The 18,175-nt window shown below is 52.8% G+C and overlaps 1 protein-coding gene across 4 annotated transcripts; it reads right to left on the reverse strand.

The window, feature by feature from the left end:
* Positions 1-2,804: 2,804 nt before the first annotated feature.
* On the reverse strand, positions 2,805-17,624 carry Meak7 (MTOR associated protein, eak-7 homolog). 4 transcript variants are annotated; one of them, XM_050165261.1, is made up of 8 exons: positions 17,603-17,624; positions 13,181-13,349; positions 10,653-10,883; positions 9,633-9,777; positions 7,841-8,269; positions 5,943-6,061; positions 4,389-4,568; positions 2,805-3,956 (listed from the first exon to the last, which is right to left on the reverse strand). In XM_050165261.1, the coding sequence occupies exons 1-8, from the start codon at positions 17,614-17,616 to the stop codon at positions 3,840-3,842; spliced, it is 1,404 nt and encodes a 467-aa protein (XP_050021218.1). In that variant the 5' UTR covers positions 17,617-17,624; the 3' UTR covers positions 2,805-3,839. The 4 variants fall into 4 exon arrangements, with proteins under 4 accessions (XP_050021218.1, XP_050021219.1, XP_050021221.1 ...); XM_050165262.1 differs by lacking the exon at positions 17,603-17,624 and adding an exon at positions 17,064-17,159; XM_050165264.1 differs by lacking the exon at positions 17,603-17,624 and adding an exon at positions 16,965-17,073.
* Between the last annotated feature and the right edge of the window lie 551 nt (positions 17,625-18,175).

Below are 18,175 nucleotides of genomic sequence, written 5' to 3' on the forward strand. Positions count from 1 at the left end.
GCTAAGAAATTGTAGACATCTAGGACAAGAGAATCAGAACTAAAGAAAAAAATAAAGAAAATGACCCTCAGACACCGTGTAAAGTTCTTATAGAAACCTTCCAATCCCCATTCTTAAGAAGCATTTCTCTGAGGGACCCTGGGTAGGGGCTGGGAGCCGGTCTTTTGGCCTTTGCATGAGACCATTCCAAAATACAGGAGGGGAAAGAACTCTTGCTGGACCTTCTCCTGCAAAACTCATCTTTTAATTCATTTATTCATTCTGTATGTATATATTATGTATTTTTTATTTATTTTTGAGACAAGGTTTCTCTGTGTAGCTTTGGCTGTCCTGGAACTCACTCTGTAAACCAGGCTAGTCTCAAACTCACTGAGATCCACCTGCTTCTGCCTCCCGAGTGCTAAGATTAGAGGCATGCGCCACCATCACCCACCCCTAAAACTCCAATATTAAAACATGAGAAAGATGCCTCAATTCACACAGAATGTCAGTCCATTAGAAAATAGCTCAAGGGGCTAGAGGGATGGTTCAGTGGTTAAGAGCACGAGCTGGTCTTCCAGAGGGCCTGAGGTCAAGTCCCAGCACCTATGTAGCAGCTCACATCCGTCTATCACTATAGTCCCGTGATACGATGCCCTCTTCTGGTGTGCAGACATACATGCACACAAAATGCCTATTTACATATAATATAGAAATAAAAAATTTAAAGCAAATAGCTTAAGTAGAAGAAAGGCATAACACAAGGGGTATCGGAGCTCAGGAGATGGCTCAGGGGAAAAGTGGAGCCGAGAAAGCCTGATAACCCGGTTCAACCCCTGGAACCCACCTAAAAACTCTGCTACAGGAGTGCGCATCTGTGACCCCAACAACCCAAAGCAGGATGTGCAGCAGGGACAGGAGCTCACGGCCAGCTGGCCTGGAGGGGACAGCAAGGCAGCAGACATAAAAGACCCTCATTGTCACCGTGGGAGGCAAGGACCAACTCCTCAAATTGTCCTCTGACCTCCATACTCAAATAATTGATTTTAAAACCAATAAAAAAATTAATTAGAGGTCGGGCAGTGGTGGCACATGCCTTTAATCCCAGCACTCAGGAGGCAGAGGCAGGCGGATCTCTGTGAGTTTGAGGCCAGCCTGGTCTACAAGAGCTAGTTCCAGGACAGCTAGGGCTGTTACACAGGGAAACCCTGTCTCAAAAAAAGAGAGAAAGAAAAGAAAAGAAGAAAGAGAGAGAGAGAGAGAGAGAGAGAGAGAGAGAGAACAAACGAATGAAGCTATCCACCGTGACTCACTGATGAGTAGGCACTCAGTAGGTTACAGGAGTAAAATGAGGTCCAGAGTTCTGTCATAACTCAGCCAGACATGGTGGGGCACAACTGTAGTCACAGCATTCAAGAGGCACAAGGCTAGTCTAGCCTACACAGGAGACCCTGCATCCAAGCACAGCAGTGCACACTTGCCTAGCATGCTCAAAGTCCTGGGTTGCATGCCACAGAATTACCAAAAGGAATGAAAGGAAGCAAAGGCATCTTTTAAACCAACTAGTCACTCAGTTCATCCTCGAGACACAATGCCAGACGCATGATGGTTGCTATGGCAACAAGAAGCCTCCAGTAAAGATGCTGGCCTGATAAACAGTGTGGAGCCTCTACACAGCTGACGAAACAGCAGGAAAAGAAGATGGGGAAACCCTGAGTGACCCCCACACACACTGGAAAACATACCATGTCTAAACACAGCTGTGTCCAGTGTGCAGAGGGTGGGTGGCCTCTGGAGGAACCCAAGGGAGAACGGGGCATCCCTTTCAGAGCTGACCTTTCCCGTCTCCATCCTCCCAGCACCTCACTCAAGCACACATTCTAACAACAGCCATGCTTGCAGCTGGCCCGTGTTTCTTACCTCTTCCTTCTAGCACTTTCTGGGCTTGGATCGGGCTCCCAGGAGGTCTCCGACGCTCACAGCTGAATGTTTGCTCCAATTTCACCAAAGACCACACTCCTCATTCAGAAGCATTGAGAAGTTCCTTGGAGCCCAGCTGACACCCCACACACATTCGTGCCAAGGGGTTTGTTACAGGCGTGTGTGGAGAAGCAGAGCCTGTCACATGTCACCCGAGAGGACTGTCAGGCCCTCCTGTCTTTACAGTGCTGTTTTGAGAAGCAGGATCCCCATCCGTGGTTTGAGCTCTTGTCAGCACAGAGATCAGAAAGCATGAGGGCCGTGGTGTTATGACCTCCCAATGGTTCACATCCAAGTCATGGGCACCACAGTCTGCCACCAACGAGAGACAGGACTATATTTTTATTAAAAAAAAAAAAAAAAAAAAAAACACTCCAGGGCTGGAGAGATGACTCGGTGGTTAAGAGCACTGGCTGCTCTTCCAGAGGTCCTGAGTTCAATTCCCTTACTCACATGGTGGCTCACAACCATCTGTAATGAGATCTGGGGCCCTCTTCTGGAATGTGGGCATACATGGAGGCAGAACGTTGTATACATAATAAATAAATAAATCTTAAAAAAAAAAAAACACTCCATAGCACAGTGACCTAATTCTGTGAGGTTACAATGGGGTTGCAGGAAGACTCCAGTATTTTCTCTCTATCCCACATACCATTGGCAACTGGCTTCTTACCAAGAAAACCAAAATGGCCCAGGCCTTGTCTGCACCACACACCTCCCCCCCCCCCCGACAGAAAAAGCCCTTCTGTTTGGAAGGGACATGCCTCAGACCTTCTGTGCTCAAGATGGTTACATGGAGTATTCCAGGAGATTCCTGGGCAAAAAGTGCAGAACTGGAAAAATGCTGAATTTACTATGGCTTTTAATTGAGGCAAACTGTACAGGAGATCTGTAAAGTTGAGGTTTGCAGCACACGGCAAAGGGAAGAGGTAGAGGGCTCAGAGAAGGGCCCATGGCTCCTCTGAGTGGGTGACACTGGGTGGCAATGACTTACAGTGTGACGGGCAGCCTGACCACCTGAGTCCTCGTCAGTCTTTCGGGATCGCTGGAGTCTGTCCCATCACTCACCCTCCTTCTGAGGAGCCTTGAGCTGTGACCCCAGAGAAGGCACCTAGAAGCTGCCACTCCAAGCCAAGGCTGGGCATCCCCCACCACTGACTTAAGGGATGGATCTTGGGCAGCCATTAAGCAAGCACCCAGACTCTGGCTCCCCCAAATGCCCTCAAATTTTAGTTAGCAGCAGAGTAATGACTTGGTCTCTGGGCAGATAGGTCAAGTTCGCCCATTTGCTCATCTGACTCATTTAAAAAAAAAAGTGTTCAGAAAACTAGATGGGAACCCCATCCCAAACCTGCTCTGAGAGTCCTGCCCCCAGAAACATTACCTTCAGAGCTTTCGCTACAAACCCAGAAGTCCCATGGTGGCGCTGAGGGTGTTCTTACAAAGTACCAAGACGTTCATCTAAGCACCTCTGTCTTTCCACTCGCGATGAGTCATCAGGGTGCCCACTGAGACCCAGAGCAAAGGCCACGCATGCAGCCGCCTCCTGAGGCAAGAATACACGCCCCTACCCATCACCAGTTCCGGCAGGTTTCAAGCCTCTTTGTCTTGGATTCCATTGATATGAAATGAAAAAGTATAAGGCCAACGTTCTAACTTATGCATAGGGATCCTGGGAGGCAACACCCATCAATATGGCTTCAGAGGGGTTTCTTTTGGCATGGCTGTGGCCATGTGGCTGGTGTTAAAGCTAAGCCAGAGTCAGGGCAGAGGGGCTGCCAGGTTTTGTCTCCCTGGCTGTGAGGAACCTGGATGCCCTGTGCACTGTATCCCTGGGGGAGTCCCCGCCCTTGCTCCAGGAAGCCCATGGTTCAGGAGCCTCAGTCATCTTCTTCGGGGACTTCCCGCAGTCCTTCACTGTGGCGAGTCCGTCCACTGATCTCCAGCAGGGACTGAGCTGCAGGATCCGAGTCAAGGATGCTCTTCTTGTTCTTGACCTTGGGAAGAAGGGGAGTGAGCGTATACAGAAGCATACAGAGTGATAACAGCCGCCCCAATCTGGGATATACAGTGACACTCCCCCCCCCCCCCCCCCGCCAGCAGTCAGCTCATCAGAATAGAGCCATGAAGAGGCCAAGTAGCATGGGTATCCTGAAACCTCCCTGGCAGGGATGCAATTGCCAGGGCCATGCAGAAACCAAGTGTTCTTGGAGACGGGTAGGGAAGGAAAAGGGCCATGTAGCTGGCTCAGGTGCACACCTTAGGCAGGTCCCCGCTTCCAGGGCAAACCCATACTCTATTTTGCTGCATGTATCCAGGCATGGCCCATCGCTGGTAGACATAAGCTTCCCCAGGTGGAAAGGCAGACAGAGTAAGAAAAAGCAGAACAGCCACGGTTCTACATGAGGTCACTGCCACGCAGAACTTACCAGACATGTCTCTAAGACATCGCCGAGCCCCCACACCTCCATCTTATCAAATTGGAAGTCCTCCTGGGCAGACAGCTGTGGGCTGTTGTAGGTGGTACATGTGGGCTTAGCTTTGCTGTGTCCTTTCCCAAAGTCTGCAGCCACCCAAAGCCCAAAATAATGGTGCTGCCCGCCCATGCCCTGTGGAGCAAATGGAGACAGAAGACACTGTCGGCAGCCATGTTTGATCGATCACTCCAGACAACCAGGAGGATCCTGGCCAGCCTGAGACATGAGGGAAGGAGGAATGCAGGGGGCAGCTTTGTTTCCTTGGGCTGTGATTGTAAACACGTTCCAAAGTTACTAAATGGTCATGGGTACCAGCGGACCACACGCCACAGCTCTCTGGTGAGGCTACACACGGGACAGCACACTAGGCAATCTGCAGACTCCCTGGGTATCTCAAGCAGTACTCAGGGGTGAGGTAAGCACAGGGAAACCCATCTGCGCCCAGGCCCCATGACTCTCCCTTGGGAAAGGTGGCAGGCTAGAAGTGGCAACTCAAACCCTTTCTCCCCACCACACAGGTAATGCCAGGTTCAAGCCAGCTGTTACCCCCACTCCCCAACAGCTTGTCCTGATGCCACCTCCGCCAACCTTCTTGTCCCTAGTGGGCCTGAAGGACAAGCTATGACCTGCTTCCATCTTGAACATGTAGAGATCTGAGCTTATGTCTAGAAGTTGCTTTTGGTCCCCAGGCCAAAGGCGAGGGTCCTTTGGGTGTTGGGGCTGCTCCTGGGGCTGACAGCCAGGCTCACACTGAGAGGGGTACAGTGCCTAAACTCTGGTGTCCTGGAGACCTGGTCCATATCCCTCCCACTTGCTGTGGGATCAGCCTGGAAGTGAACCCCTGAACCTCTCTAGCTGACAGAGGGGACCATGTCCTTGGCTCTCAGCTCAGCAAACACAGAGCTGGGCCTTCCCAGAAGACTCATCAAGAGAAACGAAAAAGGCCAAAAGGATGGGTGGCTCTCACCCATGCCAAGCATCCTTGTGGGTGTTTGTCTCACTATACCTCCACACATCCACTGCTGGCCTGGCCTCCAGCTTCCTCTCCTCTCCCTCATCCCCTCCCTTCCCTTTCCCTCTCTCTCCTCTCTTTTCCTTCCTCCAGCTATCAACATGTAAGAACATGACCACACAAGCAGAGACTGTTTTCTGTCTTGTTAGTTACTAACGACCAGACCCAGCGTCCAGAGCCCTCAGCTCAGGCATCTCCCACCTCTACCAAACTCGGCACACAGCCTTGGTGTGCAGGCTCAGCACACGCAGGGGTGAGGCAGGATGGCAGGGCCTTGTAATGTGTCTGCTCCCAACACCCTCTCGGGATCCAGGCCAATCATTTGGGGTCCACCCAAAGGGCCAGGCTGTTTACACACAACAGAGGAAAGCCCAACAAAGGCATGGCTATCACTAAGGAAGATGTGCCCTGGGCTGGGCTCTCAGCAGAAGGGACAGACACACAGAAAGCACTCCCCCATGACTGGCAGGACACCCCCTTCCCCACCTGCTTACCAGTCCATTGGGCATGGTCTGCTGTCCATGATTCAAGTACATGAAGTGGTCATTGTAGCCTGTGTATGTGTACGTGGCCATGCTGGGTGTGATGGAGAACAGGAAGCATTTGTTGTCCCCTGGAAGTGATAGAGAGCCAAGGCAAGAGTCACTGCCTCTGAGTCAGACACAAAGACCTACAAACACTGGCAGGTTGCATGCCAGAATGCAGCCACGAAGAGCTTATGCATCCTTAGGAGTGGTGTGGAATGGACTCTTGGTAAGCAGAGGGCAGGTCCCAGACACCACACCAAACAAGCCTTATGGGTGCCGAGGGACCCGGATGGAGCAGCTGAAGGCTCAAGTATCGGAGACCTGCAGCACTGCCTGAGGTCAGTGCAGAGGCTATGGAGGAAGTGGGGTTCATCCGCGAGGAGCTGAGCCTGCAGGGGCACTGTGAGGGGGTGAGTGCAGCCTGCCCTGGAGCCTCTGGGAGAGTGTAGTACTGCCTTGCCCTAGGACGGCATGGCCAACAGCACAGGCTGCAGAGCCTGAGGCTGCTGTTTCCAGACAGACCCACCTGCCAACCTGGCAACACCTGGACGCTTGGACTTGGGGACGGTTCCCACCATTCCATGAACTGGGCTAAAGTTATGGAACACCCCAAAACTTAGCAGGAAATCAAATCTGATCTAGGGAACCAAGGGAACACGTGTGTGTTCAGATGTGTGTAGGTGTGTATGAGACAAGCCTCAACCAACTGTTCTTTTCCCTTCCAGACCTGTGACCACCAGCCTGACCGGAAGATCTCCGGGGATGGCAGCCCCACCTGCCTGTGGCCCCCTGGCCTCCAGAGGAACACTGTAAATAAACATAGGGGCACCACTATGGCCATCTGTGGGCACAGGAGGCAGGCAGCCTGTCACCTATGGAGGAGTCTGGGGACGGCCAGGAAGGACAACTCCTGCGAGAGCAGTGAGGACAGGTTACAGCTGACCCAGTCACACGCGGAGCTCCCACAGATGACAAGCCACAAAACCAGAAAAGCAGAGCAAGGAGGGGGACAAGGTAGCACCCATGGGAAGGGGGCAGTGCAGTAAACAAGCATCCCTATGAGGAGACGACTCATAGCCCCCCTCCCTCCCCCCGGGCATCCATCTGGTGACATCTTGGCTGTCACCTGGAAGCAGGATTGACCCCCTCCCAGGGTCAAAGAAGAGGTGAAGAGGTCTGTGATACCAGAGAGGAACATAATACCTCCATTGCTGCTTCAGTCAAGAAACCACTGGAGGGTCAAGAGGTGTGTGTGTGTGTGTGTGTGTGTGTGTGTGTGTGTGTGTGTGTGTGTGTGTGTGTGTGTGTGTGTGTGTGTGTGTGTGTGTGTGTGTGTGTGTGTATGGGGACCTTGGGGGAGGGTTGAAGGGGGGAGGAGAGAGGCAGGGAGGAGAGCAGAAAAAAATGTAGAGCTCAATAAAAATCAATAAAAATATATACATATATATATATATATATATATATATATATATATATATATATATATATAAGTGTCCTAGCTTCCTGTCCGTTGCTGTGCTAAGACCTGGACCATAAGCAACATAGGGAAAGGGGACTACTGGGCTCGTAATTCTAGGTAATGGTTCACCATTTTGGGGAAGTCGAGGCAAGAACTCAGGCAGCTAGGCACACCAGAACCACAGTCACAGCAGAGGGAAAAGACTACATCGGCAATGTCCACTCTCTTTCAGGTATAGTTTAGGACCAGCCCACGACATGACGCTAGCAACAGTAGGTGAGTCTTCCCACGTCAATCAACAACCCGCTCCTGATAACGTCTTAGACTCTCCACCCGGGGATTCTAGGCTGTGTCAAGGTGACAGTGCTTACCAGCACAGCCCCTACTACGGTCTTGGAGGTCTTACCTTGAAACTGAGGCTTGACCTCCCAAGAACGGGAGGCAAAGCCACCGAAGACATAGCCATCCTTGTCCTCGAGGACAACCAGGCAGGGCCCCTGGTGTGTGATGTGGCTGCACAGCTGGGAAAAGCTCTGTCCGTGGAGCTGTGTGGAGAAGAGCAGGCGCCAGCGGTGCCGCTGATCTGTGGCCAGGTGGGAGTTGAGGTAGATGACCGGCAGCACATCCAGGATGCTCTCAAACGGCTGCCCCTTATCCACGTGGCGCTCAGGCACCAGCGTGGAAAGGTCCACAGATGAGTTCAGGAGGCGAAGGCCCCGATGGATGACCACGCTCAGAAACAGGCCCACGTGAGGGACATGGAACACCCAGTCCTCAATCACAGCTTGGTCGCAGACCTGGTCCAGGCACTGAGGCCCCCGAAACTTGTGGCCATCTATGGAAAGGGACAGCAATAGTGGGCCCACTGTGTCACCTGACAGCAGCCATCCAAGCCTGCCATAACCGATTTAAGAACCAGTCACACGTGGCTGTGAACTCGGCAGGTGGCTCACCTGAGCTGAGGCATGTCGTTAAGTCTAACGAGCACTCCCCATTTCAAAACCCGAAATGAAAACTTACTGCAAAATACTGCAGTATTCACACTAACGGATTAGAAGCATATTTTGGATATATTAGCAAAACTCGTGTCTCTGTTCCTTTGTAAGATTTTGTTTTATTTATTTATTTATTTATTTATTTACTTATTTTTGGTTTTTAGAGTCAGGGTTTCTCTGTGTAACAGCTCTAGCTGCCATGGATCTTGCTTTGTAGACCAGGCTGACTTTGAACTGGCAGAGATCCGCCTGCCTCTGCCTCCCAAGTGCTGGAGCTAAAGGCATGCACCACCACACCCAATGGTAAAGTTGAATTTCCAACCCCCAAGTCTGGTGGCTCTCAAGTGCCTATAACTCCAGCTCCAGAAGATCTGATGCCCTCTTCTGGTTTCTGCAGACACCCACATGCGTGCACATACATGCACACATACATAAAACTAAATATATGGTAAACTGAACGGAACCACTGAGCTGAATGGCAACAAAAGCTGCACATGGCAACCTCTGGGTGCAGCTAGGGAGCCACATAACAGCGACAAACACCTCCACTGAAGCAGGGAGACCTCAGGTTAGCCATTTAAACCTCAAGAAACAACAGGGGCTAAGGAGATGGCTTGGTTGGTCAAGTACCTGCCAAACAAACCTGAAAACGTGAGTTCAGATCCCCGGCTGTATCTAACCTCAGCACTGGTGAGCAGAGACAGAGACAGGTGGATCCCTGGGGTTTCTGGACCATCAGCCTAGCCAATGGACGGGCCCCAGGTCAGTGAGAGACTGCCTCAAAAAATAAGATGGAAGCCACCTGACACAGACATGTATACACTCTAAGCACTGCGGTTCAAATAGGAAGGGATCCTGGAGGTCCGGAGCCAAGGAATACCACGAAGTCACTGTAGCACACACACACACACACACACACACACACACACACACACACGTACAAATAAATCTTTTTTAAAATCAACAAAAATATTGAGACCCTTTCTACTAGACTGACCAAGAAAGACAGATTTCAGGCACTGAAACCAGAGGAGGAAGTGTGACGTCACAATGGCGTCTGCACAAGGACGTCCCATAGCAATCACAGAGCCAGGGAGACAGGCACATACCACAGCAGATCTTCCCTGGGAGGCTACAGTACCAGCGACTGTGGCAACCCCACCACGCCAAGGTCGGAATTGCAGAGGACAGTCCGACACTTGCCTTGAAACTTCATCTCTGAGAGCAGTTGGGCAGCCATGGCCTGCACACTGGTGGGGGACACTGTGGATTTCCTCCCAGTCCAGCCTCGAAGTTCATGCCGGTGGGTCAGCACGTGCACCACAGAGGTCACCAGTTCCTCTGTGAACTGGGAGATACTTCGCCGTTAGAGCCAAGCCCTCCCCGACCCACTCCCAGTGCATCACTGTGAAGATGTTTATCTTCTCAGGACCAACCACTGTGGACCACAGCATGGACACGCCCCTACTTCATGTAGCTATTCATGTATTCTTTTTCTTTTCTTCTTAGCATCTCATGTAGCCCAAACTGTCCCCAAAACTTAGAGAGAGGGTTTCATATGGCCAAGACTGGCCTTAAACTTACTGTGTAGCTGAGGATGACCTTGAACTTCTGATCCTCCTGCCTCTACCTGCCAAGTGGTGGGATTACAGATGTGGGCCACTATACCTGTTGTATGAGCTGCTGGGGATAGAACCATGGGCTTTGTGGATGTTATGTGAAAATCCTACCAAGTGATAATACATCCCTAGCCCTCTTCCCCTTTCTGTTAAATTCCAATACAGGGTCTTACCAAGGTACCTAGGCTGGCCTTTGACCCTCTTGAGTAGCTGGGATGTCAGGCCTGTGCCCCCAGGCCTGGCTATCATTCTTTTTCTTTAAATTTTATTCATGTATGTATTTTATGTATGAGTGTTCTGTCTGTATGTATGCCTGAAGGCCAGAAAAGGGCATCAGATCTCATTACAGATGGTTGTGAGGCACCCTGTGGTTGCTGGGAATGGAAGCCAGTGCTCTTAGACACTGAGCCATCTCTCCAGGCCCCGAAGTTCATTCTCCTAATAACACACTTAGTTCACCTGAAAGTTTGCCAAAACTAGTTCAAGAGCTCCGGATCAACCAAGCTGTTGTATGGGCTCAGGCCTCTGAGGCCGGCCAGCATCACAATGCCATCATGACCTAAGCCCCTGTCCCAAGTCCCCTGCCAGCACACCAAGTGTCTACCTTCTGGACGTCTCTGGCCGTCACAGGACCCTCTGCAGTTACGATCATTTTCATAACCGTGTGGCCCTTTTCCTCAAAGCTGCCTTTCAACAGGTGGGACAGGAACACTGTGAACTGCTCCCGGGAGACATTCCTCTTGCTCCCTTGTGCCTTGTGGGTGGCCTTGACCCTCCACATGCCGTTGTATAGCCTGGTGACCATCACCGGAGGAAGAGCCTCCTTGACGTGGCTCTGTTGGGGACAGACAGAAGAACTCTAAGGCAGGGTTCTCGGGAAAACAAGCTCAGGACAAGCCCAACCACTGCTCCACAGAGGCCACCTGAAACTGCATAACCTTCTAATGACCCCACAGTACCATCTCCCCAACCAGAGGCTCCCAAAGTGTACCAGCTCAGGCCGGGGTGGAGCTCAGTGGGAGAAAGCTCACCGCCATGTGGAAGGCCCAGGGTTTGATCTCTAGTAGTGAGGGGGCAAAAAAAGCCAGGCAGTGGTGGTGTACATCTTTAATCCCAGTGCTTAGGAAGCAGAGGCTGGCAGATATCTGAGTTCAAGGCCAGCCTGGTCTACATAGTGAGTTCCAGACAGCCAGGGCTACACAAAGAAATCCTACCTCAGAAAACTAATTAATTTATTGATTAAATAAAAAGAAAAAACCCAAAGCACTCCAGTTCATCGAGCCCATCAGATATTTCCTGTCTGGTCATTGCCTGCCTCTCCCACTCCAGTCCTCCCAGGCCAGACTTGTCCTTCCTGCCTCTGCTCCTCACTCTGCTTAGGACCCCATGTTCATCGATTCTTGAGGCTACAGCACCTGTCTGAGCTCACGAATGTGTGGGCCACGCCTGTGGGAGCTGGTGTAGTCTCTGCATTGGGCCTCTATGCACTAGCTAGCTCTTACTCCTGCCAGGCTTCAAACTACTTTTCCGGCTTTATTCTCTTTTGCAGTGCCGCAGAGGGCACCCAGAGCCTCATCCAGGCCAGGTAGCACTCCCCCACTGAGCTACAGCACCGGCCATTAGACCACCCGGCTCTTAAGACCTGAACATTCTGCAAATGGCTGGAGCCGTCAAATCTGTTTAGACCCACAGGTTACAAAGAAGTGGAGAGGGAGTGTTTCCCACCAAGGTGTCCTGCAGAGCGGGGTCAGGGCTGAATCCCCCCAACAGCTCAGGGCACCCCTAGCCTGTCCCTACCGAATGCTGCCATTGCTGCCAGGCTCATCCCTCACACGTGGAGAGGGTGGTCCTCAAAGTGCTGAGGCCCAGAAGCCACGACTGCCCCCCACAAAGAAGAGCCACCAAGCCTCACAGCAACTTGCCACCATGTACCTTGATAACTGACATAGGCTTGACTGATCTCTCTGCTCCAGCTGCATGCATGTGCGGCTGCACCTCAGTCAGCCACATATTCCCATGCACGTGCACACATATGCACATATACCGCATGTGGGGCTCCCACAAAGCCTGGTGCAGCTGGTTGGCTAAAAGTGGCAGTGGATCCTCAGAGCCCCCATCTGCTGCCTTCTACGTGCTCTGGAGCAGCGGTTCTCAGCCTTCCTAATGCTGCGACCCTTTAACACAGTTCTGTTTGTGGTGACCCCCAAACATAAAATTATTCTCATTGCTATTTCAATACCATTATGAATAATAATGCAAATATCTGTGTTTCCTGATGGTCTTAGGAGAACCCTGTGAAGGGGTCCTTCGACACCCCCAAAGAGGCCATGACCCACAGGTTGAGAACCGCTGCCCTAGAAGATGAAGCTTTAGAATGGCTTCGTAGGCTACACCCATGTCCAGTCTCTGGGAGTAAGCTGATGTTTGCTTTTGTCCACGTCCTGAGGAGCAGGGCAGTCGCCCTGAGGACATTGGCCACTTCTCACTTCTTTGAGACTCTGGTACTGAGTGGGAAGTGCCACGACACTCCCTGGTGTCAAGAGCACATACATTCTAGAGGCCACTGACAGCTGGGGCATCAAGCATGGCTCTAGACCGCCACCCGGAGGAGGCAGCTGCTCCTTCTCCTGATGTCACACCAAGTTATAAATAGCCTGAATGCTGTCTGGTCACAGTCCATTCCAAGTTCCCTCTCCCCTTGCTTCCACCTTCCCTCTGACCCTTCTTCCTGTTTTCTGAGACAAGGCCTCACTATGTAGGCTCAGCAATCCTCCCGTCAGCCTCCTGAAGATGTGGACTACAGGCACACACAGCCAGGCCTGGCACCAGCTCCTTGCTTTAGTGCATATAAGACACTGCATTTTTGCACCTGCACTCAGAGGGCTGAGGGGAGAGAGCCACTGTCAGCTCAAGGCCAGCCTGGGCTATACAGTGGATTCCAGGCTAGACCAGCTATGGCTATACACCAAGACTCTGTCTCAAAAAAACAGAGTGGGGGTGCTGTTCAGGACAGAGCTGCGACACAGTCATGGAGCACACAATGTCAAAACCAGGGACCAGTCATCAAAACCAGCTTGTTAGTGCTTAGCGCACCTGCAGACCCCAAATTCCCTACCACGTGGTCGTTCTTGCCTTTAGCGCCTCCAGAGAGAACGTCCCTGGCGCTGAGCCACCTTTATTAAATGACAGGACATCAAACAGCCTATCCACCTCAGCCTGCTCCTGGGGCAGGAACTTGGAACCCACTTTCTGGCTCGACAGGCTCTTGGCATTTCCCATCTTGCCTGGTCTCCGGAGCTCTCTGCAGACAGGGAAGGGAGAAGAGTTACAACATGAGATCACCAAAATAATGAAACCCCACGGTAGCGAACGATCGCTCACTGCGAAACGCAGCTAACATCCTTTCGATGGGGATTCTGGTCTGATGAGGTATAAACTAGCAGCTGCCACAAGCGAAGCACGAAGGCCCCATCCTGATGCCTCGAGTCAGCTGAAGCTGCCTGAGTAACTCATTTAAAACCACACTACTGGGCCCTGGCATAGTGCCACAGTCCATAATCCTAACATCCAGGAGACGGGCACGGGTGGTGGTACCCAGGAGCTTGCAGCCAGAACTGGCTATGTAGAAATGTATCAATGCCTCACTCCTTTTCATAGCTGGATAATATGCCACTGTGTGAACATACCACATTTTGGTCACCAGTCACCAACCGGCAGGCACCTGGCTGCTTCCACTGTGTGGCTATTACAGGCAGTAATCCCATGTACTTGGGTCCCTCTCTGCAGGTTTCTGTACTCCACCCACAGGCTTCAAGCCTCAGACACAGGACAGTGGGACTCTTGATGGTCCGAGGAGCTGCCACCTTGTTCTCCGATTACACTCCCACCAGCCCAGCACAAGGTTCCACATCCTTGCCCACCTTTGTTCTTTGCTGTCTTTTTTTCAGGGGGTCAGGGGCCCTGCTCTTGACAGCTTCCATGTTACCAAGTTTCCCCAGAAGACACGTCCCGCCCCAGAGGGCTCACCAGAGCACTGCCCACAGAAGCGGACTGGAAAGGGGGTTCACTCAGCCCACCTCACACAGACACAACAATCCATCTAAAGAGACTCAGTGGCAAGTCCAGGCTGCACCCCACAGCCAGGAGTACAAGGCTGGCCTCACCTCCTAACCAGACAGCAGCACAGCTGAACCCCATCCCTCCAGGGACACAGCCTGTGCGGTCATACGGAGAAGACCCCTGGGACTGCAACTCTAAGCAGCAACCAGCCACTCAGGTTGTCAGTCTCTCCAGTTGAGTTCTGAAGGAGAGAGGGGGTGACCGCCAGACACAGTGTCACACTGTCTAGGGGAAGGTACAGAGTCCTGAGCTCAGGGGGGGACAGTGAAGAACAGTGTGCTTCAAAACAGCTAGAAGGGTGGACTTCGGATGTCCAGGCGACAGCTATGCCAGGCACCCAGGCTTGGAAGTACAAGAAAACAGAGACTGCTTCTGCAGTTCATTGAAGCCATCCGACTATGGGGAACCACGGGGAACCATGGTGAAGTGACCTAAGGCAGGGTTGGGACAATGACAATGAAATATGCCAATACAGGCCCAGGCCTAGGGGCAGAGCTGCAGACCAGGTTTGTAGGGAGGGTTCAGAATGGACTCCAAGCTGTCCTGAGTGGCGTGGGGAGGACTCTAAGGAAAGGGACAGTTCAGGGGCTCGGGGTCTTAATTTCCAACTGAGAAGCAAGAGAGTACAGAAGGGCTGGAGCCAAACTAGGAAGGAGGAAATGGTTGGTGGTCATGGAGATGGGGAGAGGCCAACACCGGGTCATGTGCAGATGCGCATGGTGCCTGTTCCTGTCCTGCACAGGGAGGCTGAATGATGCCTCTGCTACAGACCTGTGGGCCACAGGAGAGCCCTGCCTCTTGAGACAGCAGGGGGGGGGGCTATCAGCTGATACACACGAAACTCGCCAGGCGCATAAGGCTGAGCACACCCCACCAGGACATCACCTGTGGCTACAGTTTTAGTTCTCTGCTTACCAGAGGCGCACGTGTGGATTCACCAAGTCTCCATAAACCTTGCCACTGTTTCTCCCTGCAGCCTCCTCACGCCCACCCTGACCTAGAGGAGCCCCATAGCCAACATCACCTGTCCCACTGTGCACAGCCTGCCCCTGCTCAGTGACATCATCTACATAACCATGGCCTGACAGCATAAAGCCACAGTGGGGACCCAACTTACTCAAAAAGTAATTGCTAAGCACCCAGCCTTGAACAGAAAACAAGCAGGGTTTGAACAGAAAACAAGCCAGGGGCAGCACGGGATAGGGCCAGCTGCCAGGACAGAGCCAGAGCAGCTGCTCTGTGGCGAAGGGGGGAGCGGCAGCATGGTAAAGGGGGGGGGGGGCAGCCTGCAGGGGGAAGGGCAGGTCTAAAGCCCACAGCTCAGGAAGACTGGGGAGGGATCTTGAGACTACAGCTCTATGCCCTGTACCGCCCCAGCTAATACAGCTAGCAGGCAGCCTGTCTCCTCCCTCAACTGAGACAAGAATGGTTCTCAGGCTCCACGCTGTCCCCCACAAGCTCTGTCATGTGGCCAGAAATCTGTCAGTTTCCAGGAGAAAGGTCTTTGATGTGTCCAAGTAGCAATGCAGTCAGAGGCAGGTTCTGTCTAGTGTCCAAGACCTCTATGGGAACACGTGGGTACATGGGACACCCTTCCTCTGTCAACTTTTATCCACCCTTCATAGGTGAAGGTGCCTCAGTTACTGTGAAGTCAACTGCAGCAGTGAGTATGAGCCTGTAACCCAGAAGGGACATTTGACGAGGGTAAAAGCCATTTTTCTTATATTAAAAAAAAAAAAAAAGGTCTGTGGTGGGGTGTGGGGGAGGGGAGGATGCTCACATCCACTGGGCAGAGGCCAGGGACACTTCTTAACACCTTACAGGGCACAGAACCTCCTCACACCACAAAGCATCCAGCCATGGCTCGAGGGGAACGTAGGGCAGGGACCGAACGAGGGGCCCCCTGAAGGTCACCCATAATCACAGCCCTGGCCATCCTCCACACAGGGCCAGAGCTCTGCAGGCACAAACTGAGCAAAAGTGACCCACCAAACACTTGTTCCATAACAAGATGCACATGACCGCTTTCCCACCTGGGGACAATCACGGGGCAAGCCTTTGCCTGCCCAGAGTTTAAGTTCCCTAAGCCCACCGGTGCACTTCCTTAAACAATCCAATCTCACTAACAGCCCATCCTCCATACTCCACCATCCTTATTAGCTAATCAGGTCCTTTCTCCTCCCCCAACCAGGTGACCCATTCCCAGAGGAGCCCAGCCTCTCCCCAGCTGTGAAATCCCATCACCACGTCACTACTCCAGGACCTTGAGAGGAGTATGCCCTGCTGAGCTTTAAGAGGCTCTGGTGAATCATTTAAAATTAAGGCATCAGACTGAATGAAGCCATCCAGAGTACCTGGTCCGGTGGCCAAAAACAGACACTGATGGGCCCACAATACTAGAAGGGGACTCCTTAAATTTGCTCTAAAGCACGGGATAGCTTCTCTGCAGCCCCAGGTTCCTGGTAGCAGGCAGGGGTTCTTCCCATAAGACCTCCAAGGGATCATGGCCCTCTGGTTCCTGGGGTCAATGTCCACCACCCCGTCTGAGCAGCCACATCAAGTCCATGTTTGAATCCTGGAGCTCACTGGGGCCTCTAAGGCTGGCCGCTCTCCTTCCAGCCCAGCCTCCCGCAAGGATGCAGACCGTGGCACCTCCCTCGCCTCTCCCTAACTGGGATTTGAGCTCGGCTCTGAAGGAACTCCTAGGTTTTCTTGGAAAATAAGGCAGGCCCACAGCTTCCTGAGCACGCCCAGCTTCACCCTTCCCAGGCGCTGCTTCTCCGACAGTAGCTCTGACCGAGGGAAGGCTCCTTGGGGGCTTGCTGAGGCCGCCCTGCAGGTCTTCCTTCCTTGACCTACACCTAGCTTCCCCCAGAGCTCCCAATCTCCGGCTCACCAGCCTTGGCTCACGGGGACCGAGCTCCTTCCGGTGTGTCCAAAGCGCCGGGCTCGCACGGGTCGCCCAACCCATTCCCTAGCAACAGCGCTGACGAACGGTCGTGAGCACCAATTGGGGAAAGTCAATTCAGAGGCGGAGCCCGGTAAAAAGCTCAACCAATGGAGTTGTAGTTCACGGGGAGTGGGCGGAGCCTAGGAGCGGTGAACTTGAGTCTGCGAGGAGGAGCACCCGGGGTTGGGGGGGTGCGTGGGGGGGGGGGGGGGGGGGGGGGGGGGGGGGGGGGACACAGCGGCCAGTGATCTAAGAAGGCGGCGGCGGCGGCGGCGGCGGGGGGGGGGAGGGCTTGAGAAGCTGCTGAGGGGCTGGGAGCAGAACAGGAGTTTTGAGAGCAGGGGCCTGATTGAAAGGAGCCTGGGAGAAGGGGGCTCCCAGGAGGGGAGCTGGGAGCAGAACAGAGATGCTGGGAGCAGGGATGCTGGGAACAGGGAGTTGGGGCTAGCCCCCGAGGACTAGAGTTGAAAAGCTGACGTCCTTACCTCCTGCAGTCCATCCTACCGGCCAATGTAGTAGCACTTGACACACAGAAGTAGATGCCAACTGGTCTTTTGGCCAGGAGGGTGGAATAGGTTCCTGTCAGCCCCACCCGGCCTTTTCTGGTGCTGGGGACAAACACAGCAGAGACAAGGTGCAGGGAAGCTTCAGAATTCCCAGCAGTGATGTCCCCACTGACATGCAGCGGCTTCCAGAGAACTCCACCACCCGAGCGGCACAGAGGACTCCTCCCAAGCCCACAGTAACAGAAGCTTTGCTGTTTGAAATTGTAGCTGGAAAAATGACACCAGAGGCTGGAGAGGTGGCAGAGTCGTTAGGATCATTGCTGCTCTAGCACAGGAGCTGGGGCAGAACTCACGTGTCAGCCCACGCCTGCTTAACTCTGGTTCCAAGGAATCCGACGCCCTCTTCTGGCCTCTATGAGGCATTGCACACACAATGCACATCAAGCATAACACCCACACAACTTTTTAAATGACACCAGTCCAGCTGAGTGTGGTGACACACAGCTGTAAACCCAACAATCCAGGAGGCCTAGACAGGGGGCTGCTGCAAGT

Source organism: Alexandromys fortis, unplaced genomic scaffold (genome assembly GCF_014885135.2).
Source record: "Alexandromys fortis isolate MF-2015 unplaced genomic scaffold, M_Fortis_MF-2015_v1.1 scaffold_165, whole genome shotgun sequence".
NCBI classification, from domain to species: Eukaryota; Metazoa; Chordata; class Mammalia; order Rodentia; family Cricetidae; genus Alexandromys; species Alexandromys fortis.

Bases quoted from the DNA above. Each gene is read 5' to 3' on its own strand.
- Meak7 (XM_050165261.1), bottom strand. The intron at 9,778-10,652 runs GTAGACACTTGG...AGTATCTCCCAG, and splicing joins CGGCCAGAGACGTCCAGAAG to TTCACAGAGGAACTGGTGAC. The intron at 8,270-9,632 runs GCAAGTGTCGGA...CCCTTTCCATAG, and splicing joins CTCAGAGATGAAGTTTCAAG to ATGGCCACAAGTTTCGGGGG.